Source organism: Urocampus carinirostris, chromosome 7, assembly GCF_059441175.1.
Source record: "Urocampus carinirostris isolate Australia breed hairy pipefish chromosome 7, RoL_Ucar_1.0, whole genome shotgun sequence".
Taxonomy (NCBI): domain Eukaryota; kingdom Metazoa; phylum Chordata; class Actinopteri; order Syngnathiformes; family Syngnathidae; genus Urocampus; species Urocampus carinirostris.
In genome coordinates this window covers 29388358-29414917 of record NC_142355.1, presented here as the reverse complement: position 1 = coordinate 29414917, position 26560 = coordinate 29388358, and the positions used below count along the sequence as shown (strand labels likewise).

General features: G+C 41.4%; 1 protein-coding gene and 1 long non-coding RNA gene across 2 annotated transcripts; one reads left to right on the top strand and one right to left on the bottom strand.

Moving 5' to 3' along the window:
- Positions 1–442: 442 nt before the first annotated feature.
- LOC148362906 (rhombotin-1-like) lies at positions 443–10187 on the bottom strand. The gene is made up of 5 exons (XM_088339353.1): positions 9910–10187; positions 7735–7948; positions 2147–2272; positions 1425–1533; positions 443–1309 (listed from the first exon to the last, which is right to left on the bottom strand). The coding sequence occupies exons 1-4, from the start codon at positions 10172–10174 to the stop codon at positions 1428–1430; spliced, it is 711 nt and encodes a 236-aa protein (XP_088195479.1). The 5' UTR covers positions 10175–10187; the 3' UTR covers positions 443–1309; positions 1425–1427.
- On the top strand, positions 5714–11486 carry LOC148362905 (uncharacterized). The gene is made up of 3 exons (XR_015850829.1): positions 5714–5804; positions 7730–7962; positions 9759–11486. It is a non-coding gene; the product is annotated as an uncharacterized LOC148362905 (long non-coding RNA).
- Positions 11487–26560: the final 15074 nt, after the last annotated feature.

Sequence of the window (26560 nt, the reverse complement as noted above, 5' to 3'; positions counted from 1 at the left end):
AAAAAATACACAAACTATCATACCAATGTGAATTTTTATTATTAAAATTGTATTCTTTTACAATGTGGGACCGATACCTAGTAGTTTCCGCCATGTTTGTCTGACATCTTGCTGCTACACTGTGCTTATTTGGCACTGATTTTTATTCGCATTAGACAACAATTCCATCTAATGGTCAAATATTACTCACTGGGGCTTTTAGGTATGTGTTTACAATGCTCAACTGAGTTCAAAGAGCCTTTATACATTTTCCATACGATTTCCACCGTGTCTATCAGCTTTTATCTTACTTTTACCCTCGGTGTTCCGGCCACGGAGCGTCTTACTATGGGGTAAAGGTGACCGGGATGCCCCCGATTTTCATTTATCCTTGGATGAGAATGCTGAAAGTAAGAAAAGGACTGTTTTAAATATGGTCCAAGTGCCAACCCAAACCCCCAAAAAGATGGAAAAGGAAGAGTTTATTTGCGTCAAAGTATTTCACATGCTTGCACTTGCAACAGGGGCTTCAATGATGATTTCAGCCAGAAGATGACGTCAGCAATATAATATTTTGAAGTTACATACACCACCTTAAAGAAAAAAAAGCCGGCATGTTGGCATACTTTTATCAAAACAGAATCTAATGCGATCGTTGGAGCTCGGACTTTTGCATTGCAAGCATTTTGACCCTTACTCCCGCCTGTCCAGTTTTTGCACCCGTTTGTCCCTCCCGTCTTGGCTTACGACCCAGTTTTTAAACCCCGCCCACGTTTTTGCTCTCTTTTCCAGCTATCGACCTGTTTTTCCGTCCTTGACACCGCCATCTCCTGCTACGATAGATCCATTTCCGTATTAGGATCAAGATCCGATTGTGTGATCCGATTTTGTGAGGGGCTTGCTCCCGCGTCCAGCGAGCACCGGATCGTGGGCGCTGCCCTTCCTCTTCCTACGTTATGCAATTGGGTCCTGATTCCGTTCTGGTTGTGACATCTATGCTTGTTCCAATCAGCACCCAGGAAGACTGCTCCCTGATTGGTTTAATTGACGCCAAAATTCTCAGATGTACCAAAAAAAAAAAAAAAACGCTGAACTGATTCAATAAAAAAACACCTGATGGTCTCTCAGCTTTTTCACGACTCCTGTACGAACTCACCATTAAATAAAGCTTTATTTAAAAAGAATCATAAACAACAGAGTCCTTTACGTGCTGATCCTTTAGTTTGTGCGTCCATGTCTTGACATCTTCTCATTCAAAACAGTTTGCCTCCAAAAAGTTTCCACAAGCTCCAGAAAGTCCAAAGAGCGTCTCATCCAGTCTCTTTTTTAACTGAAATAAAGAAGTCGCTTACAATTAACAACAAAAGAAGAATTCAACACCGATTTTGTTTTGTAAACAAAACGGTGAATTGATCAAAATGCATAACAACATGTGTTTCATTTACCCGTCACTGAGACGGCTTCTCCGCGTTGCTGTTAAGATGGCCGCCTTCGTAGTCCATCTGGCACAAGATCATGTTGTTCTTTAAAAAGAAACGGTCGCCCACGCAAAACCTGGACCCACGAGACAACTTGTTTTTACTGCAATGTCTAAAGTACGAAAAAATACGAAATGTTTTCTTTCCTGATTATCATAGCAACTACGCTATGTGATAAGATTATATTTTAGTAGACACTCAAAATAAGGAGAGAAGACATCAGTGAATATTAAACTGGCAAAAGAAACAGCAAGAAAAACCTCACAATGCCAAATTCCAAACATTTTCACTTGCTATGACTTTGACACATGTAATTTAGTAGAACAAATTGATAAACAATAGGTTTATAATTTAGTAGACACTCAAAATAAGGAGGGAAGACATCAATGGATTTTGAAATTGCAAGGAGAACAGGAGAGACCAAAACCCTGAAATAAGAAAGTCCAACCTAAAAAAAAGCAACATAATTAGCCAACAGCAGCAATGAAGTAAACAGTGCATAATAGTCCAAATAACAAATTATAGTGAAGTATACTAGTCAAAATAATGAACTGGCATATTATACTATCTCCCTTTCATGTGTCATATATTAAAAAGAGAATAAACCTATTACTGTACTAATCAGTGCAATACTCTTACTTCCAACATATGGTCAGCTATGCTAACTAGCATGCTATTGCTAATCTCACCTCTGGCGGCAGAGCTGACAGGCAAAGCAATCCAAGTGGTAAACGTTCTCCTTGGCTCTCATCACCATCTCGAAGGCGGGGATCAGTTTAGTGCACGCGGCGCATTTTCCCGTCACGCCGAAAAGCCTGAAAAAAAACACAAAGAAAAGAAAACGTAAGTCTGGGTAGGCGATATGATGATGTTCAATCGTGAGAACTTACGGTAAACAAGTTTATGCTATTTGCGTTAGCCGCTCGTCGCCTTCGCAAATAGCATCGTTCTTGTGGCTGGCTTACGGCTTGCTGCTATTAGCACTTTAGCAGTTAGTACTTTGTAGCTATTGGTAGTGTTGCAGAAGTTGTGGACACGGTCGATAGCTGCCAATGCTAGCTTCTTTGCATTAATGTCCTAATATTAACTCTTAAATTTCAATGAAATATGCACAAATTAATCCAAACCATATTCACAAGATAGATACAATACCTAAAATTTCAGATTTTCACTTTAAAAGAAAATTTAAAACTAAATAATTTCGTGACTTACGCTAGCCTTAAAGGCACGGTTGATAGCTGCTCATGCTAATTTCTTTGCCTTAATTCCTAATAGTAAGACATGTAAGAAACATTGTCAGAAATGTAAAATAAATAAAAGTTTTAGCTGCTAGTTTCTTGTTAGTAGTGGATACAAAATAATTTTGTTGCTAATACTGACCTCGCGGGCACGTTCCATAGCTGCTAATGCTAGTTTTTTTTTTGCATCAATGCCTGATAGTAAAACATGTAATAAAAATTGCCGGAAATGTAAATAGAATATAGTTTTAGCATCTAGCATCATGTTGGTAGTTAATACTAAATAATTTCGTGACTAATGCTAGCCTTACAAGCATGGTTGATTGCTGCTAATGCTAGTTTCTTTGTATCAATGCCTTATGAGTAAAACATGTAAAAAATTTGTTGGAAAGAGTTTAATTTGTTGCAAAAAGAGTTTTTCTCTATTTTAAATCTTTACAAAATCTTAATAGTTATTTTGGTTAAAAAAAAAGAATATAAGTCCGCTATATCCCATTCCCTTACCAAGTCAATCCCATGCTCAGACCTCCACCAAGCTAATTTGCGTAACCCCAAACCATTGCAAATTTCTCACCCAATAAATCCGGAATTCAGGATTTGTTTTAGGGCTGGGAGTCTTTCAAAAGCTCACTTTCTTTTATAAATCAGGAGAAGCCTTAACCCTTGTCATAACCTTTCACTATTAAACTGGTTTACAATCCGAACGCCAAACTCCATTGACTCCCCCTAAAAATATCCCCCCATTTGCAAAAACTTACCATTTTATAGACCTATTAAACTCCAAATCACGAAAAGCTTCCAGCCAGGAGTAGGTCATCGTTATGATAAATTACCGTATTTTCCAGACTAGGTGCACCTAAAATTTAAAAATAATGGGCCTTTTAACCCGGTGCGCCTTATATACATGATATAAATGTTTATGTTTGTGTTCATTACTATGAGGTGTTACGGTTACTACCGCATTTATGCAATAATTGATCAATCGAAAAGCATCGTGTGCAACGGGAATTGAACCTGGGTCGCTGGGATAAGAGTGTTCCCTTCACCACTGGGGTCATTTGGCCAACCATTTTCTGTGGTTCGTCTTCGGCAGGTACAGCCCAGTGGCGCCCATTTCTCCTCACCCAGTTTAGAACAAGGGACTTTTCATGTGTTAGGCGAATGTGCTTACCACTGTTTCACAGAGTACTGACACTTGTCCATCAGAACATCAGGGGTACAGATGACATATGAAAAGGAATCTGGTTTTATCTCATTATCACACCAGTTTTACCCGTGGTGCCTTAACAAATGTTAGATAATGGAGATTAAAAAAAACTGCAAAATTCCATTTATTATCACGTACATCAAAAAGTCGTTTCCCTCGTCTTGCTTTTTTGTGTTTATTTATATGTTTGAAGGCGACTTTGTTATTTCCATTTTTCACCATTCATTTCTGGCACTATTCAGGGTGACCCCTGCCCACTGCCCGAAGATAGCTGGGATGGGCTCCAGCACCCCCGCGACCCTTCTGAGGATAAGCAGTGCAGATAATGGATGGATGGATGGATGGATGGATGGTTGTCTAGTGCAGTGTGTCTCAACTTATGGGCGGGGGCCCAAAAGTGCGTTCCTGCCTTGTTTTCAGTGGCTCGTGGGTCTTTGCATTGGCAAAATAATGGAAAGAAGAAAAAAAACAAGGGTTAATAACACTCCGCAACAGTAGATGGTGCCCTGCTTGATCTTTTCTTCCTGTTCAGTCAATCAGCACCGTCCCAACTGTGTTTGAGGGGGACCACACTTCACTTTATTGTGATTTTTTTCCTTCTACCTCCCATAATAATGGGCCCCAAGAAAGTTTACAAAAGAGAGACGGAAAAGATAGAAAGAGTTAGAAAAATTAAAGCAAGCACGAGAGAGAAAGGGAGAGAAACAGGGAGAGAGAGCACTAAAGAAAGGGAGAAAAAAATGAGAGAGAAAAAGGAGAGAGACAAAATAAAAAGAGAGAACAAATAAGACTGAAAAAGAAAAATTTAAAATATATAGGGAAATAAAGTGATAAAGATCAAAAGAATGTGAGAGAGAGAGAGAGAGAGAGAGAGAGAGAGAGAGAGAGAGAGATTAAAAAGAAGAGAGAGAAATGAAAAAGAAGAGAGAGAGAGGTTGAGTAATAAAAAAGAAAAGAGAGAAGGAACAAAAGAAAGAAAGTTAGAGGAAAATAGAGAGAGAAAAGAAAGAGTAAGAAATAGAGCTAAAAAAGAGAAAAATAGGTAGAGAGAAAGGGAGAGAGAGAAATTGACATGAAGTGGACATCTTTCAAATTGCAGCTCATTTTTCTCTTGCGCTTCTTTCAATGTTGTCTCGTGGATTAAAACCTTTGGCGGGCCAGTTTACACCTGTGGTCTAGTGGTTAAGTGTTGGTTATTTCACCACCAAGACCTGGGTTTCATTCCCTTTGCATACAATGTTTGGCGTTTTTGATCCGTGATGGTTTTCAACTGATCAATCATTGTTCTAATATACACAGTTTAAAGTAGTTTTGATTTCATGCGCCTTATAGTCCGGTGCGCCAAATAGAGTGGAAAACACGGTAGGTCATCGTTATGATAAACTTAGTCTTGAATTCTAGCAGGGTGACTCATTAGCAGCCTCACCGGTGCTGCTTTTACATAAAAATAAACACACATCAAGCCCAAGCGTGAAGATAAACCTTCATCTTGCGGAGTCCTAGCGCTCAACAGTAGGCCCAGAAGAAAACGAACGAACGAGCGGAGAGAAAAAAGCCTCTGCGACCGCCACGTTGTCATCTAACGAGTGTTCGGCACCCGGTGGGGTCCGTTCCCTCTGCCCCCCGTTTAACGAGGGCTACGCGGCTCAATGCTAATTCTCCGCTAATGGCCCAATTAAAAGAAATCACATGGTTCTAATCCCACTCTTCAAAGGGCTCCGGGCCGGGCCCATGACGAGGAAAGCAGGAGGCGACGGGGCCAATTTAACCGTCAAAGGGGGCTTTTTTTTCCCCTTTTCTTTTTTTCTGCCGGGCTAAGTGCGTTGCGCGGCTAATGAGCGACTTAGCGGCCAGCAAATCCAGATGGAGCGCGCGCCGAGCATGAGTTTGGCGAATCAGGAGGTGTGCAGCTGACCGCTGAGCTCGTTATTTCGCCCCAAAGAAGTCTCGAAGGACTCGTACGGGGAAACAAGCGCTATCCCGTAATAGATAGCCCGGACGTACTATGATGATTGGCGACGGCTACATGCTTTAAGGGGGCGGTGGGGATTTTGGAGGTTTCGATACATGAAAATGTTGTTGTTGTTTTGGTTTTGTTATGGACTGTGTGCTGTAGTAGTTGCCTTCCAGATCTAGCAACGATGTTGTATTGAGAACTGCTAAATAGTTCATGGTTGAGGTTAGGGCTAGGGTATCCCTGTCAAAAAATAAATGAAATGGCTGCAAAGTGTTATCAGCAAACCTAGGGTGGAATTGGATTCGGTTCTCCAACTGTCTGGGTCACTTTTATGGACCCTGAACTGTTTTTAGAAAATTGGGGGTTGGCTATGTACTTGAGCTCTGGTTTCAACGTTTCCAAAACTTGGATTGGACCACTTCAATCTTCCTCTTGACTTTGTCGGGTACCTTTTAAAGTCCTGGTCCTGACTATCAGCAGCAAGCCGAGGGTAGTATTGGAATCAGATCTGCGACTTGCCCTACAACAGTTTTAGGTAGTTGGGGGTCAGTCTTGTGGATTCTCAACAGTTTTTAGATAGAAGGGGGTTGGCCATTGACTTCTTTCCTTGGAATCTTGATCACTACTTTCAACGTTTCGAAGACATTTTGACTACTTAGGATCTTCTTTTTGACTTTCTCAGGCACCCTTAAGTCCTGGTCTTGACAGTGTCTCACCTCTGTATAAGTCTTGGCCTATTCTCAACTTTTCTGTCCAGGTTCTTATGTAAAGTCCCTAAAGTCTTGGTCCTATCATCAGCAAGCCTAGGGTAAAAATTAATGCAGTTCTACAACTTGTTCTACAAGTTTTGGGAGGCTGGGTCAGATTTTTGGACCCTCAATGTTTTTTTAGAAAGAAGGTGGGTTGGCCATAGACTTGATCTCTGGTTTCAATATTGCAATACTTGAATTTTACTACTCTAGCTATTCCTCTTGCCTTTTCTGGTACCTTAAAGTGCTGGTTTTGACTTTTTCTCACCTCTTCATAAGTCTGCCCTCAACTTTTAATTCTAGGTCTTTATGTTAAGTCCCTAAAGTCTTGGTCCTATCATCAGCAAGCCTAAGGTAAAATTTGATTAAGTCCAACACCTTGTTCTAAGCCAGTTTTGGGAGGCTGGTGTCAGTATTGTGGACCCTCAACTGTTTTTAGCAAAAATCGGGTTTGGCTATGGACTTGATCTCTAGTTTTAATGTTTCTAAGACTAGAATTTGACCACTTTGTGTCACTTTCTTCAAGTATTGGCCTACTCTCAACTTTTAAGTCTTGGTTCTTACGCAATGTCCTTAACCGGACATAGAGACTTTAATATGTCACAAAAGTAAAGAACATCATGTCATCACCCCAATATTATTTTTTCAATAAAAATCTAAAAGTCCCAATATCATAAACTAAGTATGCGGAGAGACCTCCATAACAAGGGGTTAAAAAAACTCATCGTATTCCACATTGTAACACGCAAATATAGTAAACTAGGGACAGGAGGCAAATGTTGTAATAAAGGGTTGTAATAACATGATGTCCTGTATTGTAGCGTGAAACTATTCTAGACTAAGAAGCTCTGGAGTTAACTGTATGTGAGAATAGCAACACCATGTGCGACAGTCTTCGGGCAGGTATGAAACCTTATGCCATGTATCCTAAAATAGTTGGTCTATAAGTGATCCCAACTTCTCAGCTTGATTTGGGCACCTTAAATTTCTGGTCATCAGGTCTGAGATTTTGTCTCAACTTAACAGGCTCATCCGTTTTTAGGCTCACTGTACGTAGATAATAATCCATTATAAATACAGTACCAAGTATCGCAGTAAATACTTGGGTATGCTGTTGTCAGGGTACCTGAGGTAGTCCCGGCGGCAGAGGATGAGGTTGGCTCGGGTGTAGAGGGTGGAGCCCACCCGGCCCAGTCGGCAGTCACAGCAGGCGCACTTGAGGCAGTCTTCGTGCCAGAACCGGTCCAGAGCCTGCAGCATGAAGCGGTCCCTGATCCTGTTGTTGCAGCCGGCACAGCCGCGTGGTTTCTCTCTGGACTGGAGGGACACCAGGGACACGCCTTTGGAATAGCAGGTGAGATATGAATTTCTTAAAATTGCTTTAAATGTATTGATCATAGTTTTTTTAGTTTGTTGTCAGTCATAACAGATTGTATCAACACCTAAAAAACATTGTTTTCAAAATAGTCTGGGACAGGAGTCTCAAATTCGGAGCACCTGTTGATTATGTCTTCTTTTTTTCTGAAGTCTTAATCGTCAAAGCAATAATCTTTTCATTTACTCATCACAGTTCAAGATTTCTATTAAGACCTCCTACCCTTCATTCGACATGGTGAACTAAGTCACTGACCTGCATGCTTAGACACTGCAGTCTTAAATCTCCCAATTGATTATTTAATTTTTTTTCTGATGTCTTCATCGTAAAACCCTGACCTTTCATTTACTCATGTGCGGTCCCTTCTTAAGGTGTTTTCATTTTCCTCATGCTGAAGTTTTGAGTTTTTCCTTGCCCTCGTGTAGGTTTTAGATCAGGGGATGGTGTAATAATCATCTGTAGTTTGCAATAGTCTGCTGTCTGAGCAGCTCTTTGAGACTCCTTGTGATTGAGGGCGTCACAAATAAACATGACTTGACATGACTCATCACAGTTCAACATCTTAAACATTTGTACCGTGCTAAGACCCTCTTGTACCTTGAACTTATTCCTCCAAGGGGCTGACATGTATGCTCAGATCAGTCTTAAACAACACCTTGATCATGTCATTTCTTTCTGACGTCTTTATTTTATAAGCCTTTTACTCAACATTTGACATTTTTACCTTCTGTCTTCAAGAATGCAATTCATTCAACATGGGGAACTAATGCCTCAAAATGACTGACCTCTATGCTTACACCCCCAAGTCTTAAATCTCCTTCTTGATTATGTCATTTCTTTATGATGTCTTTATTGTAGGAGCCATGCCCTTTTCATTTACTGAACACAGTTCAACATCTTGGACATATTTCCCATACTAAGACCCTCTTCAACCCTTCGCTTTATTCAAACATGGTGAACTAATGCCGCAAAGTGACTGACCTGCATGCTTAGATCAGTTTTAAATCACACCTTGATTATGCCATTTCTTTCTGATGGAGAACCCAGACCCTTCATTTCGGACACTTTTACTTTTAACCCTGTAAGTAACAGATATGGAAAAAACCATTAAATAACATCCTTAAACCACTTATATGGTGTTGTGGGAGGCCTTTGGAGATTAAAATGAAATGTTTGCAAAAACAAATTTTGAGGGGTAAAATTTGATTGGAACGTTATTATACTTATTATACTTATATGCGATAAATCCAGTCCAAGGTAACAAAGTGTTGAATCGGCAAAGTTTTGCAGGTTGTGAATGTTCTGCACATGTGGAAGGGGCTTCAATACAAATTTCTCACCCAGAATGATTGTGAGTCCCAACAATAGCTCACAATGTCATGGTACTGTGAAGAAAGTCAACAAGAAAAGACATCCCCACCACTTTTGGGAAAAATGGGACTGTTGTAATTTCACAACGCTGGGTGTTAGAGTGTTATTAATAATGCAATTCAACAGGGTGAGTTAATGGCACAAATTTCCTGAGACTCGCCAGTCTTAAATCTCCCTCTTGATTATGTCATTTCTTTCTGATGTCTTTATCGTAGAAGCCAAACCTCATTTCATTTACTTAACAGTTCAACATTCTGGATTTTTTTTTCTACTGTGCCCCTTTAACCCTGTGTTTTATTCAACATGGTGAACTAATGCTCCAAAGTGACCAGCCTGTGCTGAAATACCAGAGTCTTAAATCCCCTGTTGATTAAGAAATTGTATTTCTGATATCTTTATCATAGAAAGAAGACTCGCTTCAATAACTCATCACAGTTCAATATCTTGAACATGTCCACTTTCCCCTTGCGATTCATCCAACATAGAGAACTAATACCGCATAGGGACCTGCACGCTCCCCTTGACCAAAACAAACAACAAGAGACAATCACTCACTGTCCTCCTTGTCCAGCACCATCCTCGTCCTCTCCAAGCACCGCACTGACTCCACTCTGCTCTCTCGGGAAGCAATCAACCCTCTTAAAAAAAGTTTGCCAAGCGTGAAAGTAGCTCCAGTCGCTCCACTCCTCCACTCGTCCACTGCCGTTTGTTTTTGTTTTTGAGTGGTCCACCCCAAGATCCCTTTTCCCTCCTCCTCCTCCGAATGTTGCGTCTTATCTGAGCTGATGTCAATGCTCAAGCATTCCCGCTCGACGCTCATGGAGGCTGGGGCTTTGTGCACTGCATCCGTCCTCCACCCCCCCTCTCTAGAACTTTACCTCCCTCTCCCCTTCTGTCGCTCTCTCGGTCTAATTATATGAAGTCATTACGCTGGGCTCTGATAGTAAAAAGCCCCCCTTTTTGCAAGCCCTCCGCCTCCTCCCCCGAATCAATTATTCAATACGCAGTCACACACCATGCAGGACTGGCTCGGCCTGAGGTGCTTTCGAATGAGCTTATTCAACTCCAAGGACAGCAATTATCTCTGGGGCGCCCTGGCATCCACGCCGACACACACCAGACGATCTGCTGGAGGCGCACGGGTGGACAGTGTCGCGCAAACAAGAATATGATCGGTGGGATATATACCGCGATGCCTGTGCCCCGGTTGTTCTAAAAATTGTCCCCCCGGCATGAAATGCCCCCCCTAGTGCAAACACTATTAAAATGACTTTGTATCTAATTTTGGGGGGCACGTAATAGAACAGTAAAGCACGGAGAATCTGGACAAAGCATCAAGTATGGGATGGAAATCAACACAGAAAAAAACTAAAGTAAGAACCAACAATCCCCAAGTTATCACTGCAAACATCACCATCAACCACAGAGAGCTCGAACCTGTCACCAAATTTAAACATCTTGGAGCTGTCATATCAGAAGAGGGGTCAGAACCAGAGATCATGGCCAGGATCGCTCAAACCACACCCGCACTTGCCAGACTTAAACCCATCTGGAGGGACAAGAACAGAGCAGTGAACTCATGCAAGCGCTGGTTACTTCCATCTTCCTCTACGCTTGAGAGACATGGACTTTCACGGCAAAGCGGGAAAAGAAAATCTAGGCCTTGGAGATCCGATGCTCCAGAAAACTTCTAGACATCAGCTACTTAGCCAATGTGACAAACAAAACGGTGCAGGATACCATCTGAGGGCACATTGGACCATACGAAGAGCCGTTTTCAACTGCGCACGGACAAAAATGTCAGTGCTATGCTACCGACCTATACCTTCTTTCAGCTAACATATTCACAGATCTAACCAAAACATCCAGTCTGTCAAAGACCAGGGCAGGAAACAGAATTTAGAACCCAATAGCGTAACGTACTCACAATTTATTAGGGAGAGGAGGAATGCGCGCGCACTCGATCCGGGGATCGATGGTCGCAGAAGAGGATTGAAATCCAAACAAGATAAGTTGTCAAAAACAAATGGATCAGGCCAAAAATAAAGCAGGATCAAACACAGGCAGATTCGCAGAACTAGACATTTAACACAGAGTTTAACAGGAGTCTTGCAGAAGTCTCACAGAAGTACCACAGATGCTCAGACAACTAACGGCTCAAAGGACCGCGTTTAAGTGCTCCCAAGGAGCAATCAGTCAACGCGTCTCAGCTGGTGTCCATGGGCGGGGCAAATTCGGCGCCGTGGCAACCGCGAAAGAATCCGGCGCCACCCGGCTGGGACCAACTGGGCGCCATGGCAACCGTGACACAGTCTGCCTGACTTCAGTCCACACGACCATTGTAAATGGAGTATCCCCATACACCGGTGCTGATATAAAAGCCTATAAAAGCTGATTGGATTAACGGTATGCATGTTAAGGGTAGGTACCCCATAATGGCAAAGGTAAGACTCTAACGTTATCTGTATATGCTAATATGTTTTATTCAGGGTGCCGTCAAATCTCAAATCGACTAACAAACAGACTAGTTTATTTATTTAGCTACAGCATCAGTAGCTGACTTATTGGTAGCTACATTGAGTGTCTTTGACGTGACTCGTGTCTACGAAACATAAAATTGCTCTGAAATAAAGAAAGCGTACCTCGTAAATAATGCTTGCTGCAAGTCCTGGAGTACTTTGATTGATTGCATATATCCATCGCCTTCTTCTGTTTGTATCAAAAGAGACACGATTAAATGCAAAATGGGCTTAGAACCTTGCAGCTTCGCACAGCCCACCTCACAGCAAAAAATCACCATAGTAAAAAGTCGTGGTTATATTCTTCCGCCATGGTTATTGATATTTGTTTCCACTCAAATGTTTATGCAACTGCTGTTCGCTAAGGTGCTTTTGCCGTCGGTCATGGCGCTTATACTTCCGGGTACGCAATTTGACATCACATGCAAAGGGTCGATCGGGAGCTTGAGTAAGTACATTAGAGTTGAGTCATTATTTGTTTTGTTTTTCTCAACACAGTGCCACCTGCTGGAGGATCTGTGACACAGCATCGATTCCTTTCAAATCTATATAACTTTATTAAATAAAACTTTGATCGCCTGGCAGCCTTGGGCCCCGCAGGCATCTTTCGAGTCGTTTTATTCATTAGTGGAGATTCTAAATAGGACAAAGAGTGGCGAGGTCATTACTTATCATTACTATCGAGCGCGTTATTAGCCCCTGCAGATAGATTATCGAAACATGACAATGATTTTCTGGTCAGACGAATGCCGAGCAGCCTCTCGGCCGAGCTCATTAGACGTTGCGGCGTAAACAACATCGGCCCCCGGATCAGGTCGCGCTAATTAACCAGCACCATCGACCCAATGTACTCTCATTATGCCGACTCTCATCCGATCGCATGTAGGCCGTCAAGGCGCTCAACCGTCGGAGCGCTAATTAATCAGCTGATGAGGTGCGCTTTCCCCTACGCTCATCGTCTTTAGCGGCCCACACGGGAGCTAATTAGTTGCATTATTAATGCGCCTAATTAAATAGTTTCTCCTGGTAATCATCTTGGCCGTGAAAAATGGGCGCTGCGTCATTATTTTGCAAGCTATCGCAAACAGTCGGCAGTGTGTAGTTTACTCTCTATTTCAAGTGAAAGTTATCAGAAATTATTTCGGAACAATCTTCGGTTATAGAGTTAACTCAGGGTTACGGTGTCCCTAGTTTACGATCATTTCTAGCTAAGATGCGTAACACAGTCTTTTTTCAGCAACTTGTTTCTGCATTTTCCCCACATCCCTGGTTTATTTGTATTTGGCAAGAGTGTGGTTTACTCTCTCCTTAAAGTGAAAGTTAACACAACCGATTTCCGAATAATTTTCTGGTAACCGTAATGTTCCTGTAGAATTTGCCCCAAATCCCGCTCCAAGACGTACCCCAGGTAAATTGAATGCTGTTCTTGAACCACTTGGTGAAAAAGGACGTTTTTTTTCTTTTGAAGGGTAACACACTGAAATCTTATCCCAAACTGAAATAATCACGGCAAGTGCTACTAACAATTAGTAATCTGAATTGGAACACACAGAAAAAGAAGGTTTTTGTTCTTGACTGATTTTTTTTTTTTTTTGCAAAATGCTTGCAAAAGAGTAGCATCGGCATCTTAGCTGGAAAGCAGGTGAGACAACAGTTTAAGGCCTTAACTGGTACCTTGTCACATTTGATCACAATCTGAAAAACGACATTTTTAGACATTTTGAAAGCGTTGTAAATGTTTGACTTCTCTTTCCAGAAATCAATCAATGATTGTGCACACTTGAGCATAATAATGTTGCTTAAAAATGAGTCTTGAGTGGCCTTACCCATGTTTATTTTGGGGTGTAATTTGAATACACACTGAATATCTGCATATCGTTCTTTTGAGACTATCATTGATTAACCAATGTGTCAATCATCATTTGAATCGGTTACTACTGGCTAAAGATATTCGGAACTAAAGAATGCGATCTCCGTTTTTTTCAATACAGGCCCTTATAGGCTAATGCGGGCTGTGGACCGTGAAAAACGTTTGCTATTCGCCAAGAGTGGTGTCAATTAAAAGGTCAGGGGATAACGGCTAGATTGGAGATAATTCAATAAGTCTGTTTATTTACAAACAGAAATTATGTGTCGAAAAAGACCGATTGCACGTCAACCGATGCAGAAATGCTTTTAGGCGGCCTTTTTCTATCTGTCTGCATTATCGTGTGTAATATTTTACAAGGTTGGATTCACTGGACAGTCCTATATGTAACCACTCCACGTTTGCAAAAAATGATCCCATGAGGTGACCTCCAGGGGACTTATTGGTGAGCTTTCCCGGCTTTGTAGTTTTCCGGTACCTTGTTTCAGACTTACCGTGATGTTTCTGTATGAGTACATTTTGAAATGGTGGACATTTCTTGAATTCCAAGAGTTTATGTTTTCCAATGACATATTTCAGTGACTGGTGACATAGTGAAGACACGACTTTGCTTAGACCTCCCGGGTTGCAATTTTTCTATCTATCTATCTACCCTGGTCATCTCCCTCGAGAGGAGTGACAGACAGCAAGGCAAACACATACTGTCTAGTTTACAATATTTCCACTCTACATGTAAATACAATGTGGGACGGGATATTTTTAGCAAGATAATGTTTTACTCACTTCTTGAAGTGAAAGTTAACAATTTTTTTCCAAACAGGGTTCGGTTTTAAAGTAGCAGTTTATGTCTAATTTACGATATTTTCACGTTACAATGTGGGGTACGTTTTTACAGACAGTCTTTACGGCATTTTCCCAACATCCTTAGTTTATGATAATTCCACAATATAATTACAAAGTTTTTGGCAAGAGTATAATTTACTCTCTCTTTGAAGTGAAAGTTAACACAATTTATTTCCGAATAATTTTCTGTTAAAGAGCAGACCCTCAGAGTTACGGGGGTCTAGTTTACAATGTTTTCATATTACGATGTGGAATAGTAAGTTTTTTGTCCCTTCGTTACAGCATTTTTTCCGCATTCCTAGTTTACGATATTTTAACGTTACCATGTAGGATACAAGGCATTTTCGACAACTGGTTACAGGCTTTACAGCATGTAGTTTAGATATTTTCACTTTACGATGTGGGATACAACGTTATTTCCAAACCCTTGTGATGGCATTTTCTCCATATCCTTACTTTCTGACTTTTTCATGTTACGATGTGGAATACAATGTTTTTTGATCCCATGTTACGGCATTTTCCCCGAATCCCTACATTATTATATTTTCACGTTACGATGTAGGATGCAATGTGTTTTTGGCCACACATTAGTCTTTTCCCTGTGTCCCTTTTTTAGATATTTTCACTCTAGGACGTGGAATCTTATGAAATACAATGTTTTTTAGCCCCTCATTACAGCATTTTCCCCTTGTCCCTCGTTAAGATAATTTTGCGTTACGATGTGGGATACAATATTTTTTCAGCCCCACTTCACAGCATTTTCCTCACATCCATAGTTCGTTATTTTTACATAATGATGTCAGATGAGATTTTTTCGGCCACTCATGGGATTTTGCCCACATCCCTAGTTACGATACTTTGACTTTATAAATGTTTTTTCAGCTAATCATTAAGGCATTTTCCCCGCATCCTTATTTACGATATTTTCACATTATGATTTAAAATGCGATTTTTTTTCGGACATTCATTTTGGTATTGTCCCGCATCCCCAGTTTCAATATTTTCACGTACTGATGTCAGATCCAATGATTTTTCTGCAATACATTACATATTTTACCCGCGTCCCTATTTACGATATTTTGACATGATGATTGTCACATGCGATGTTTTTTCGGCCACTCGTTACAACATTTTCTCCGTGTCCCTATTTCCGATATTTTTATTTTACAATTGGGATACAATGTTTTTAAGTCCCTTCGAGTTCTCCCCGCATTCATAGTTTAAAATACTTACTATGTAACGATGTGGAATACGATGTTTTTTCGGCCACTTGTTACAACATTTCCCCCGTGTCCCTAGTTTACGATATTTTCACGTTGCAAAATGACATACTGCACATACTGTTTTTCCGTTCCTCGCTACTGCATTTTCCCCGCTCCCCTAGTTTACGATATTTTCATGTAATGATTTGTAATACTATATTTTTTTAGAAGCTCGTTAAGGCATTTTCCCAGAATCACTTGTTTATCATATTTTCAGGTTACATTTTTGATTAAAAGACATTTTTTCAGCCACTTGTTACAGCATTTACCCCTTGTCACTAGTTTACGATATTTTTACCTTATAAAGTGAAATACTCTAAAATCGTTTTTCGGTCCATGACTACTGCATTTTCCCTGCATCCCTAGTTCACAATATAATCACGTTACAATGTGGAATATGATGTTCTACGGCCCCCTTGTTACAGCATTCTCCCCGCTCCCCTACTTTACGATATTTTCATGTAACCATGTGTTCGTTAAGGCATTTTCCCAGCATCACTTGTTCATGATATTTTCAAGTTACAATGTGGAATAAGATATTTTTTAGGCCAGTTGTTACAACATTTACCCCTTATCACTAGTTTACGATATTTTCATGTTAAAATGTGTGACATTACGTGGGATATGATGTACTACAGCCCCTAGTTAAAGCATTCTCCCCGCTCCTCTAGTTAACGATATTTTCATGTAACAATAAGTCATTCTGTCACGACCAGCACACAGGGTAGACCCAATCGCGTAACGTTTTCTCATAATTTTATTAAAAGAAAGAGGAAGGGCAGCGCCCGCAATCCGATGCTCGCTGGACGCGGGAAGCAAGTCGCTCTCGCAATCGGATTGTGATCCAAATACGGAAGTGGATCCTCTGTAGCGAGCGATAGCAGTGTCAGGGTCGGAAAAACTGGTCGGTAGCCGGCACTGGTAGAGCAAGGCGTGGTCGGGGTCGGAAACAAGTCGTAAGCCAGAACGGGAGAGTAGACCTAGTCGGGGACAAACGGGTCGTAAGCCGGGACGGGAGAGCAGACGTGGTCAGGATGAAAACAGGTCATAGCCGGAGACAGACGGGAGCAAAAACGGGATAGGAGGGAGTCAGGGTCAAAAAAGGCTAGCCTTGTATACACAGAGGTTCGCAGACGGCCTGACAACGGGATTGACAGGACTGGGTTCAAATAGTGACAGGGAGCCAATCAGAACCCGCGCCGGTTGGCACCAAATGAGTGGGCACGGGTGAATCACATCAGTAATCATGGCTCATTCAATATTTTTTCAGACCCTTGTTATCGCATTTTCCCCACTGACGACATCAACAAAAATTTCTCTCACATGCCCAAAAATATACAAATTCTAACATTGCGGTGTTTGTGCGTATTCGACCAAAACATTCGAATAATTTTTGCTTCGTTATTTGGATGCAAAAACAATCGAGACCTGAACACGGCAGAACAAAGCTGAACATGTGACTGAGTACAATGATCGGCCATCTTGGCTACTCCTGTCGGTTAGCATTATTTTCAGAATATTATAAGTCTGACTACTCTTGTGAAGGATTCATTTTGATTTAGCATGCTTTATAGCTTTTCTGCTCATAATGGGTCCCAAGAAAGTTAGCATTTAAAACATAGAAAAGAAAAAAAATTAGAACAATGATTGAGTTATTATGAATGATTATGCTAAGTGTCAGCCATCAAATCACTGCTCAAGCGTACAGTATTATCTTCATTATGTTTAATCTTCATTATCCACACATTTAATTAATTATCGTTGTTTAGGTAGATGTTTGATTCTTATTTTGGATATTTTGGAACGCGCGAACAAGTCGGTGGTCGAACATCGATTCCGGACTGTTTATAGTCGACGGCCGAGCTATCACTGTCAACATATTTATCAAGTAAAAAGGCTGGAAAAATCTACTCAATTACTTTGCTACTTTTAGCCAAGACGCCAACGGCTTAACACGGAGGCCTATTCTCAGACGCGGGGGCACCATTAGGCTAATTGCGCTAAGAGCTGTCTGTAGCTGACATTAAAGGTGAGCTGAGGTTAGTGCGCTAATTAGCCGCCCGTGGAAATAGGAAAAGCTTTTTGGCCATCTGCTGGCGTCCTCTGTGGGGAGAAAACAAAGGGCAAAGACCGATATAGAACATATTTAGTCAGCTCAACTCAAAGCAGCTGCCTGTTGTTGATAGCGGACGGCTGTTTTTGTCACAATATCAATTAATGTGACTTAATGCGATACCCAGTATCAATTTTAGGAAACTCTCGGGGATCGGGTATTAAGTTAAAAAGCAGGTTTGGATAATGACACTGCTTCAAATCGAATTGATTGCCGCACTGATTATTTTTCGACGGAGTTTCACCATATTGGGTTGTTCTACACGGAGCAAATATTCTTCATATCGCCCTTACATTTTTGCTCCATTTACCACAGTTTGCTTATTCTAAGTATTACTTTACTCGATTTTTAACTTGGTTTTCCAAGTAAATAGGAAAATCATACTTAAAATGACCCCAAATTATTGTATGACAAATAATTGATGAAACCATTTCAAGTCAAGTCTAGTCATGTTTTTTTGTGACACCCTTAATCACAAGGAGTCTCAAAGGGCTGCACGGACCACAGATTATTGCAGACCACAGACTATTATGACACTATCCCCTGATCTAAAACCTACATGAGGGCAAATAATACACAGATATTGTCAACATGAATTATTGGTCATTCATATGCTATAGAATAGAAGAGTGTTTTAAGCTTAGATTTAAACATTTCCACTGAGATTGCAGATCGAATCTCAGGGGGAAGAGCATTCCACAGCACCGAGGCCCGAATGGAGAACACTCTCGAACCTGCTTCTTGGCTCTTGGGATCACTAGTAGGTATATTGTCCTTGTTTGATTTTTTTTTTTTCACCATTTATTGTCCTATTTCAAAACAATATATAGTAGTACGGAGACTCTATATTCTTTATTTTGGGGCGGCAGTGGCTCAGGAGGTAGAGCGCTCGTCTTGGGATCAAGAGATCGCAGTTTGAATCCCGGCTCCTCTGTGTTACATGTCGAAGTGTCCTTGGGTAAGACACTGAACCCCCAATAAGCAGGTTAGCGCCTTACATGGCTGCACGGCCGCTATTGGGAAATGTGAAGCACACTTTAAAGTCTTGACTTGAAAAGCGCTATATAAATGCAGATCATTTCATTTCATTATTTCCTTTTTTTATTAAAATAATTATTTTTGACACTATATTTAAAAATATATAGTTAAAGAAACTACCCTTTTAGGTATATTCATTTTCATTTTATTTTTGTTTGTTTTTCAAAATTATATTTCTTACTCTTTTTACAAACATATAGTATGAAAAATATTTGTTTTATTTTCTTATTTTACCATGTTTGAATTTTTCTAAAAAATGTTTTCAAGATTTAAAAATAAAGGAAAGAAAATAACTTTTGAGTGTGTTTATTCTTATTTTAAAGCCCTAGTGTGTAATATTTCACCACTTGAGGGCACTGTTGTCTAATGCGAAAGATAACCGGTGCCAAATGATCACTGCGTAGCAGCTAGATGCTAGACAAAAATGGTGGAAACTACTAGGTGGGGCTTTCACTGAGTAAAGGAAATATTAATTTTTCCACCTTTTGAGTTCATAAAAATAAACATTAGTATGATAGTTCATGTATTTTTGCCCCATATTGAAATCAAGGTTTTTTTTAACTCAACAAAAGTTTTTTTGTATAACTAAGAGTCATTTGATATTTCACACCCTCCCTTAAATTGGGATTTTAAAAAAAACTTTCATTCAAAGAAAAACAACAACATTGCTTTTGATACTAGGGACAAATACATGAAGTATCATGCCAATTATGATCTTTATTTAAAAAATTCTGGTCGAGAAATTTGCATTCCTTTTAAATACTGGAATCACTACCTAAGGTTGCCGCTGTGTTTGTCTGGCATCTTGCTGCTCCTTTGTGCTCCATGGCACTGGTTTACGTTCGCACTAGATAATTCAGTGCCATCTTGTGGTCAAATATTACACACTGGGGCTTTAAGTCTTCTCTTTTTTTTAGACTTAGAGACAGATACCCCCAGTTTCTGGAGAGATTCTCAAAGGACTACACAGGAATACAATTACACCCTCCCCTGATCTGAAACCATCATGCGGGCAAGGTAAAACTCAAAGACCTCAGCATGAGGAAAATAAGAAACCTTGGAAAGGGCCCTCACAAGTGGTCATCCCCCTTCCAGGAAGACCAAGCAACAATAGATGTTTTTGTATAATGTATTGTATTTATTCCTATGTGTATTGAATTCATTTCCTTTTAAGTCAAGTCACATTTGTTGTTAGCCCTTAATCACAAAATGTCTCAAAGGACCATCTTCTGATCTGAAACCAACATGCGGGCAAGGTAAAACTCAAAGACCTCAGCACAAGGAAAATAAGAAACCTTGAGAAGGGGCCACACAAGTGGTGATCTCCTTCCAAGAGGACCAGGGTGCAATAACCTTGGGTAACAATGCAAAAAACATAGTGAACATCAATAAAAATAAACAACATAGGTAATATGTAAAAACGTGTCCAGACAGAGCATGACCGCAACGACCCCTCAAGCCTTTAAAATGTCTACCGAGACGAAAAAAACATCAAGGGATGGCACATTTTCTTCCAAAGTCACTATTTTGCAACGGACTTAAAAAAATGCAGCAATCTCGATTTGTCGGCGTCCGTTTCCATGAAGATCCCCGTCTTTTGGAAGTCATCCAATTTGCTGCAGAGTTTTGAGATTGGCGCGACGGAGGATGTGCTCACCAGCTGTGAGATTGCGAAGAACTGATCGATGGCCGTCCTGATTGGCTGAAGCCGCGGCCCACCAAGCATCCAATCCCCCCGTGGTCCTCAAAAGCAATTCTTCCTCCTCACGGGGGCCAAATAAGAGCACTGACCTGAAGCTTCAGGGCCACGCTCGGAGGCGCCGTCTCCATCTTGTCTGCGGGAAAAAAACATCACGTTGAGGGCCAGGAAACATGAAGGGACTTAAATTACAAACACCAGCATAGTATTACGGAGGAAATTGGGGGAAAAGAGGTGATAGTTTTGCATTAAGTGTGTGATTTCTTTTTCACTCCTTTTTAATCACATCTTGGTTTGTTCAGCAGCCAGTCCCTGAAATTACATGTCAATCAAACGGCAAGTGGGCGGGACTTTGACGGGTTTATCCAAAAGGAGGGATTTAAAAGGGTTGGTTTCTTTCTTTTTCATTTTAGAAAATATCACATTTTGATTATTCTTTCATGAACATTATGAAATGTGTGATATAGTTTTAATTTAAATCAAATACTTTCCAAAATTACTTTATAAATATTGTGAAAGGTACGACGTAGTTTACTTGATATCACATACTTTCCAAAATACTTATACAGCGGAACCTCGGTTTTCGAACGCCTCTCAGTTCGAACAAATCGGTTCTCGACCAAAAATTTCGAGAAATTTTTGCATCGCTTTTCGTTCAAAAAATCGGAGTTCGAACACCGGTACGCTAGGGGCGACGCTGCGCGGCGTACGGGTGTAGATTGCCCCCACCCCTCGTGAAGAACTGTTATGACGTGCGCGCGCACTTCTTATCGCTTTTGCTTTATATATCAGTGAATGGAGTGTTTTAGCCCCTAATTATGCCTCCGAAGAAGGTCGGTGCAAGCAGCAAAGTTGCTACAGGTGAAAAAAGAAGGGTAGTTCGTACAACTATTGCATTTAAGAAAGAAATAATAGCAAAATATGAAGGAGGTGTGCGGGTTTCCGATCTTGCTATACATACAGCATGGCTTCTGCTGAGCGCCACAAAGGTAAGAAAGCCTATACATAAATCTTTTCTCTATCCTTTAACCGGTCACCACTTGTTGTGGAGACCCGGGTGCTAAATGACGTGTAAACGACCTGATTTTTTTATTTTTACACGTTCATGTTAGCGTAATCTTTCGTACGGAAGATTACGCTAACGCGAAAGTACGATTAGCCTGGGTTAGCTTCATGTTTACTTTCATGGTAAACGTTCAGGGTGTTGTAACGGATTAAAACGATTTTACATTACTTTTAATGGGAAAAACGATTTTCGGTGATCGACCAAATCGGTTTTCGAACAGGGTTCTGGAACGGATTATGGTCGAGAACCTAGGTTCCACTGTATACATATTATTAAGGGTATGACATACTTAAAACTGTAAATGTTTTTAAAAGACCAAAATGTCTTTTGAAATATTTTCCCCAAAATATTTTTTTTATATTGTAATGTATCTATTTAAATAATACAATAATATTTGTACCATATTTAGTCATTAATTTTAAACAAACTAATTTATTAATAATAGTGTTTTCTTTGTTTTTCTACAATTTTATTGTTTTTACGTTTGATAAGTGTTTAAATAGAAGTGAATAAACAATCATTGACATTTTTTAAATATGTCATATTTTTATTGTTATTTAAATGAGTAGGAATAAAAATATTTCAAAGTAAATTATTTTGTTACTAATGGAGCTTTCTACGTTTGTTTACTGTTTAAATACATACGGTGTCACGAGACGTGGTGGCGTGGAAGGTGACCGGACCAGAACGGAGGCAGGAGGCATGAAGGGAGAACTCAAATGCGTTGACGATCCATAGGTTTTATTTAATAAAATAAAAGTCGCCCAATACTCCGAGGCAAAACAGAACAATACAGAGTTCCTCCGGCACGAACTCAACAGGACAAGGCATAACAGACTAAAACAGGACAAGGCATAACAGACCGGGATTGTGAATAATGAGTATTAATGAACCAGCACCCGCCAAACCCAAAATCCAGCCTTAAATAGCAGAACAGCAATCAGCTGATCTGCTTCAGCTTGAGTTCGGGGGCGTGGCATACTGGTCGTCATGGTGACCGTGACAGAGCCCCCCTCTTAAGGGACAGCTCCCGAGGTCCCAAAAAAGAAAAAATTACTACCTCGCGCCCCGGAATGTTGACGATCGCGATTGGGGCAACCCTGCTCCCTCCTCCGAACACGCAGGAACGGGGAGAGCCAGGCGCCATCTGCGTCGGGCGGATCGGAATCGGCGCTCGGCAGGGGGGGTCTGGTGGCCAACTGGACAGGGGATGACAGACAGGCAGAACCGACGAGAACAGGACAGATAAACAGGACAGGCAAAATCAGAACAGATAAACAGGACAGGCCGATGCAGAAGAGTCGCACTCAGGACAGGCCGATGCAGAAGAGTCGCACTCAGGACAGGCCGATGCAGAAGAGTCGCACTCAGGACAGGCCGATGCAGAAGAGTCGCACTCAGGACAGGCCGATGCAGAAGAGTCGCACTCTGGGGGTTCAGGTTCAGAAGAGTCGCACTCAGGTCAGGCCGATGCAGAAGAGTCGCACTCTGGGGGTTCAGGTTCAGAAGAGTCGCACTCTGGGGGTTCAGGTTCAGAAGAGTCGCACTCTGGGGGATCAGGTTCAGAAGAGTCAGACTCAGGGGGGGATCAGGTTCAGAAGAGTCAGACTCAGGGGGGGATCAGGTTCAGAAGAGTCAGACTCAGGGGGGGATCAGATTCAGAAGAGTCAGACTCAGGGGGGGATCAGATTCAGAAGAGTCAGACTCAGGGGGGATCAGATTCAGAACAGACAAGACAGGACAGGAAAGACTGAACCAAATCAGTACAGGGAGACTCAAGGCAGGCATGGGAGTCGAACAGGCAGGCATGGGAGTCGAACAGGCAGGCATGGGAGTCGAACAGGCAGGCATGGGAGTCGAACAGGCAGGCATGGGAGTCGAACAGGCAGGCATGGGAGTCGAACAGGCAGGCATGGGAGTCGAACAGGCAGGCATGGGAGTCGAACAGGCAGGCATGGGAGTCGAACAGGCAGGCTTGGGAGTCGAACAGGCAGGCTTGGGAGTCGAACAGGCAGGCTTGGGAGTCGGAGTCGGCCCGACGGGCAGCGGAGTCGGAGTCGGCCCGACGGGCAGCGGAGTCGGAGTTGGCCCGACGGGCAGCGGAGTCGGAGTCGGACTTGCACGCAGGGGAGAGGGAATAGCAGGCAATCGGCACGGGAGTCGGGCAGGCAGGCGTCAATTCTTCCTGGGACCCCATTCGAGGCACAGCAAGGGCCACGACGGGCGGGGCCGTGGTTCGAACGGGCAGGGAAGGCCAACTCAGTAGGCGCCTGCCAAACTGCGCACTCCAGCTCTCCCAAAGTCGCGCTGGGATCGTTCGCTGGTTTTTTTGTTGGCTGGTTCATTCTGTCACGAAGCGTGGTGGCGAGGAAGGTGACCGGACCAGAACGGAAGCAGGAGGCATGAAGGGAGAACTCAAATGCGTTGACGATCCATAGGTTTTATTTAATAAAATAAAAGTCGCCCAATACTCCGAGGCAAAACAGAACAATACAGAGTTCCTCCGGCACGAACTCAACAGGACAAGGCATAACAGACTAAAACAGGACAAGGCATAACAGACCGGGATTGTGAATAATGAGTATTAATGAACCAGCACCCGCCAAACCCAAAATCCAGCCTTAAATAGCAGAACAGCAATCAGCTGATCTGCTTCAGCTTGAGTTCGGGGGCGTGGCATACTGGTCGTCATGGTGACCGTGACATACGGCTAAACAATTAATGGCAGACAGGTTAAAAACACACAATAAAAGACTTTAAGAAAAATAAAACGTGGTTTTTAAAATGCATTAAAACCACAGATAAAACACAATAAAATCAATAAAGTAAAATTAAAAGTGCAGATAGAACACTTTCAGTTGTATGCACAGTTGAACAGAGCTGTTTTCAGCCTAGACTTAAACACTGTCGGAGTAGACGCCTGTCTGACGTCATCAGGAAGACAATTCCCGAGTTTAGCTTCATGGAACTGAAACGCAGCTTCACCCTGTTTAGTCCTGGCTCTGAGCACCAGCAGAAGGCCTGTCCCTGAGGTCCTCAGGGTCTGAGATGGTTCATATGGGACCAACATGTCACAGATGTACTTTGGTGCTAGACCATGAAGAGACTTATACACCAGCAGAGCTGTTTTAAAGTCAAGTCAAGTCAAGTCATTTTTATTTGTATAGCCCTTAATCACAAAGAGTCTCAAAGGGCTTCACAGGTTATTACACATGAGAAATTTAGGTTATTCATATACTATAGAGTAGAAGTGAGTTTTAAGCTTAGATTTCCACTGAGGTTGCAGATCGGATCTCAGGGGGAAGAGCATTCCACAAGTCTATTCTCTGAGCGACAGGAAGCCAGTGCAGAGACTTGAGCACAGGACTAATATGGTCGTACTTCCTGGTTCTAGTCAGGATTCGAGCAGCAGCGTTCTGGGTGTTCTGCAAGCTGTCTTACAGCTCGTTTAGAAAGTCCAGTCAGAAGGCCGTTACAGTAGTCTAACCTGCTAGAGATAAATGCATGGATACGTTTCTCTAAGTCTGGTTTAGACAGTAAACATTTGATTCTGGCAATGTTTTTGAGATCGTAAAGGGCTGATGATGTTATGGATTTAATGTGGCTGTTAAAGTTTAGGTCTGAGTCCATTATTACCCAGAGATTTCTAACCTGATTTTTAGCTTTTAAACTAAGTGATTCCAGATGACTGATGACACTTTCTCTGGGTTTTGTGGGCCAAAGACAATGAAATGAAATGAAATGATCTATATTTATATAGCGCTTTTCAAGTCAACGACTTCCCAAAGCGCTTTACAATGTGCTCCACATTTCCCAATAGCGGCCTTGCAACCATGTAAGGCGCTAAAGTTCACGGGCCCATGTTCTTCTGCTGTCAGCGAGATGTAAATCTGAGTGTCATCTGCATAGTTATGGTAGGACACGTTATTACTGCGTATTAACTGGCCCAGGGGCAGCATGTAAAATTTGAACAAGAGGGGTCCTAGGATGGACCCCTGGGGGACCCCACAGATCACTGCCAATTGGTCTGACCCAAAGTCTTCCATCCGAACAAAATACTTCCTGTCCTCGAGGTAAGACTGGAACCATTTCAGGGCAGGACCAGAGATGCCTACCCAGTCCTCTAACCTCTGCAACAAGATCACATGATCGACTGTTTCAAATGCAGCACTCAGATCCAGCAGGACTAAGACTGAGCCTTTACCCGCATCAGTGTTCAGACGGATGTCGTTTGTCACCTTGATCAGAGCGGTCTCAGTGCTGTGATGGGGCCTGAAGCCTGACTGGAAATTATCAAAGCAGTTGCTTATTAGAAGAAAATCACTGAGCTGTTGGTAAACAACTCTCTCAAGGACTTTCCCTAAAACAGGCAGGTTTGATACCGGCCGATAGTTATTCGATTAGATATTAAATATATTATTATTATTATTTAAATGATCAGGAATAGAATAGTAATACTATCCTTTTAATTAGTCATACTTTTATATCATATTAATATTTTGGAATTCCTGTGTTTATCTTTTATGAACAATCTATTGGCATTTTTTTACATAAATCAACCACAAGACAGAAGGAAATAATCATTTTACTTGAGGAAATTCATTCATAAATATTATATAAAAATGTATAAAACATTTATTTAAAAATTAATAATAATAATGATGTTTTGAAATATGTTCTCTACAAAATTACGGGTTGATTTTTTTTAAATATTAAGTAAAATCCAAATATTTGTATGAAAGTAAGTCATCAAATCATTTTTAATATAAATGCAATATGTATTTTGTCATAAATATCTC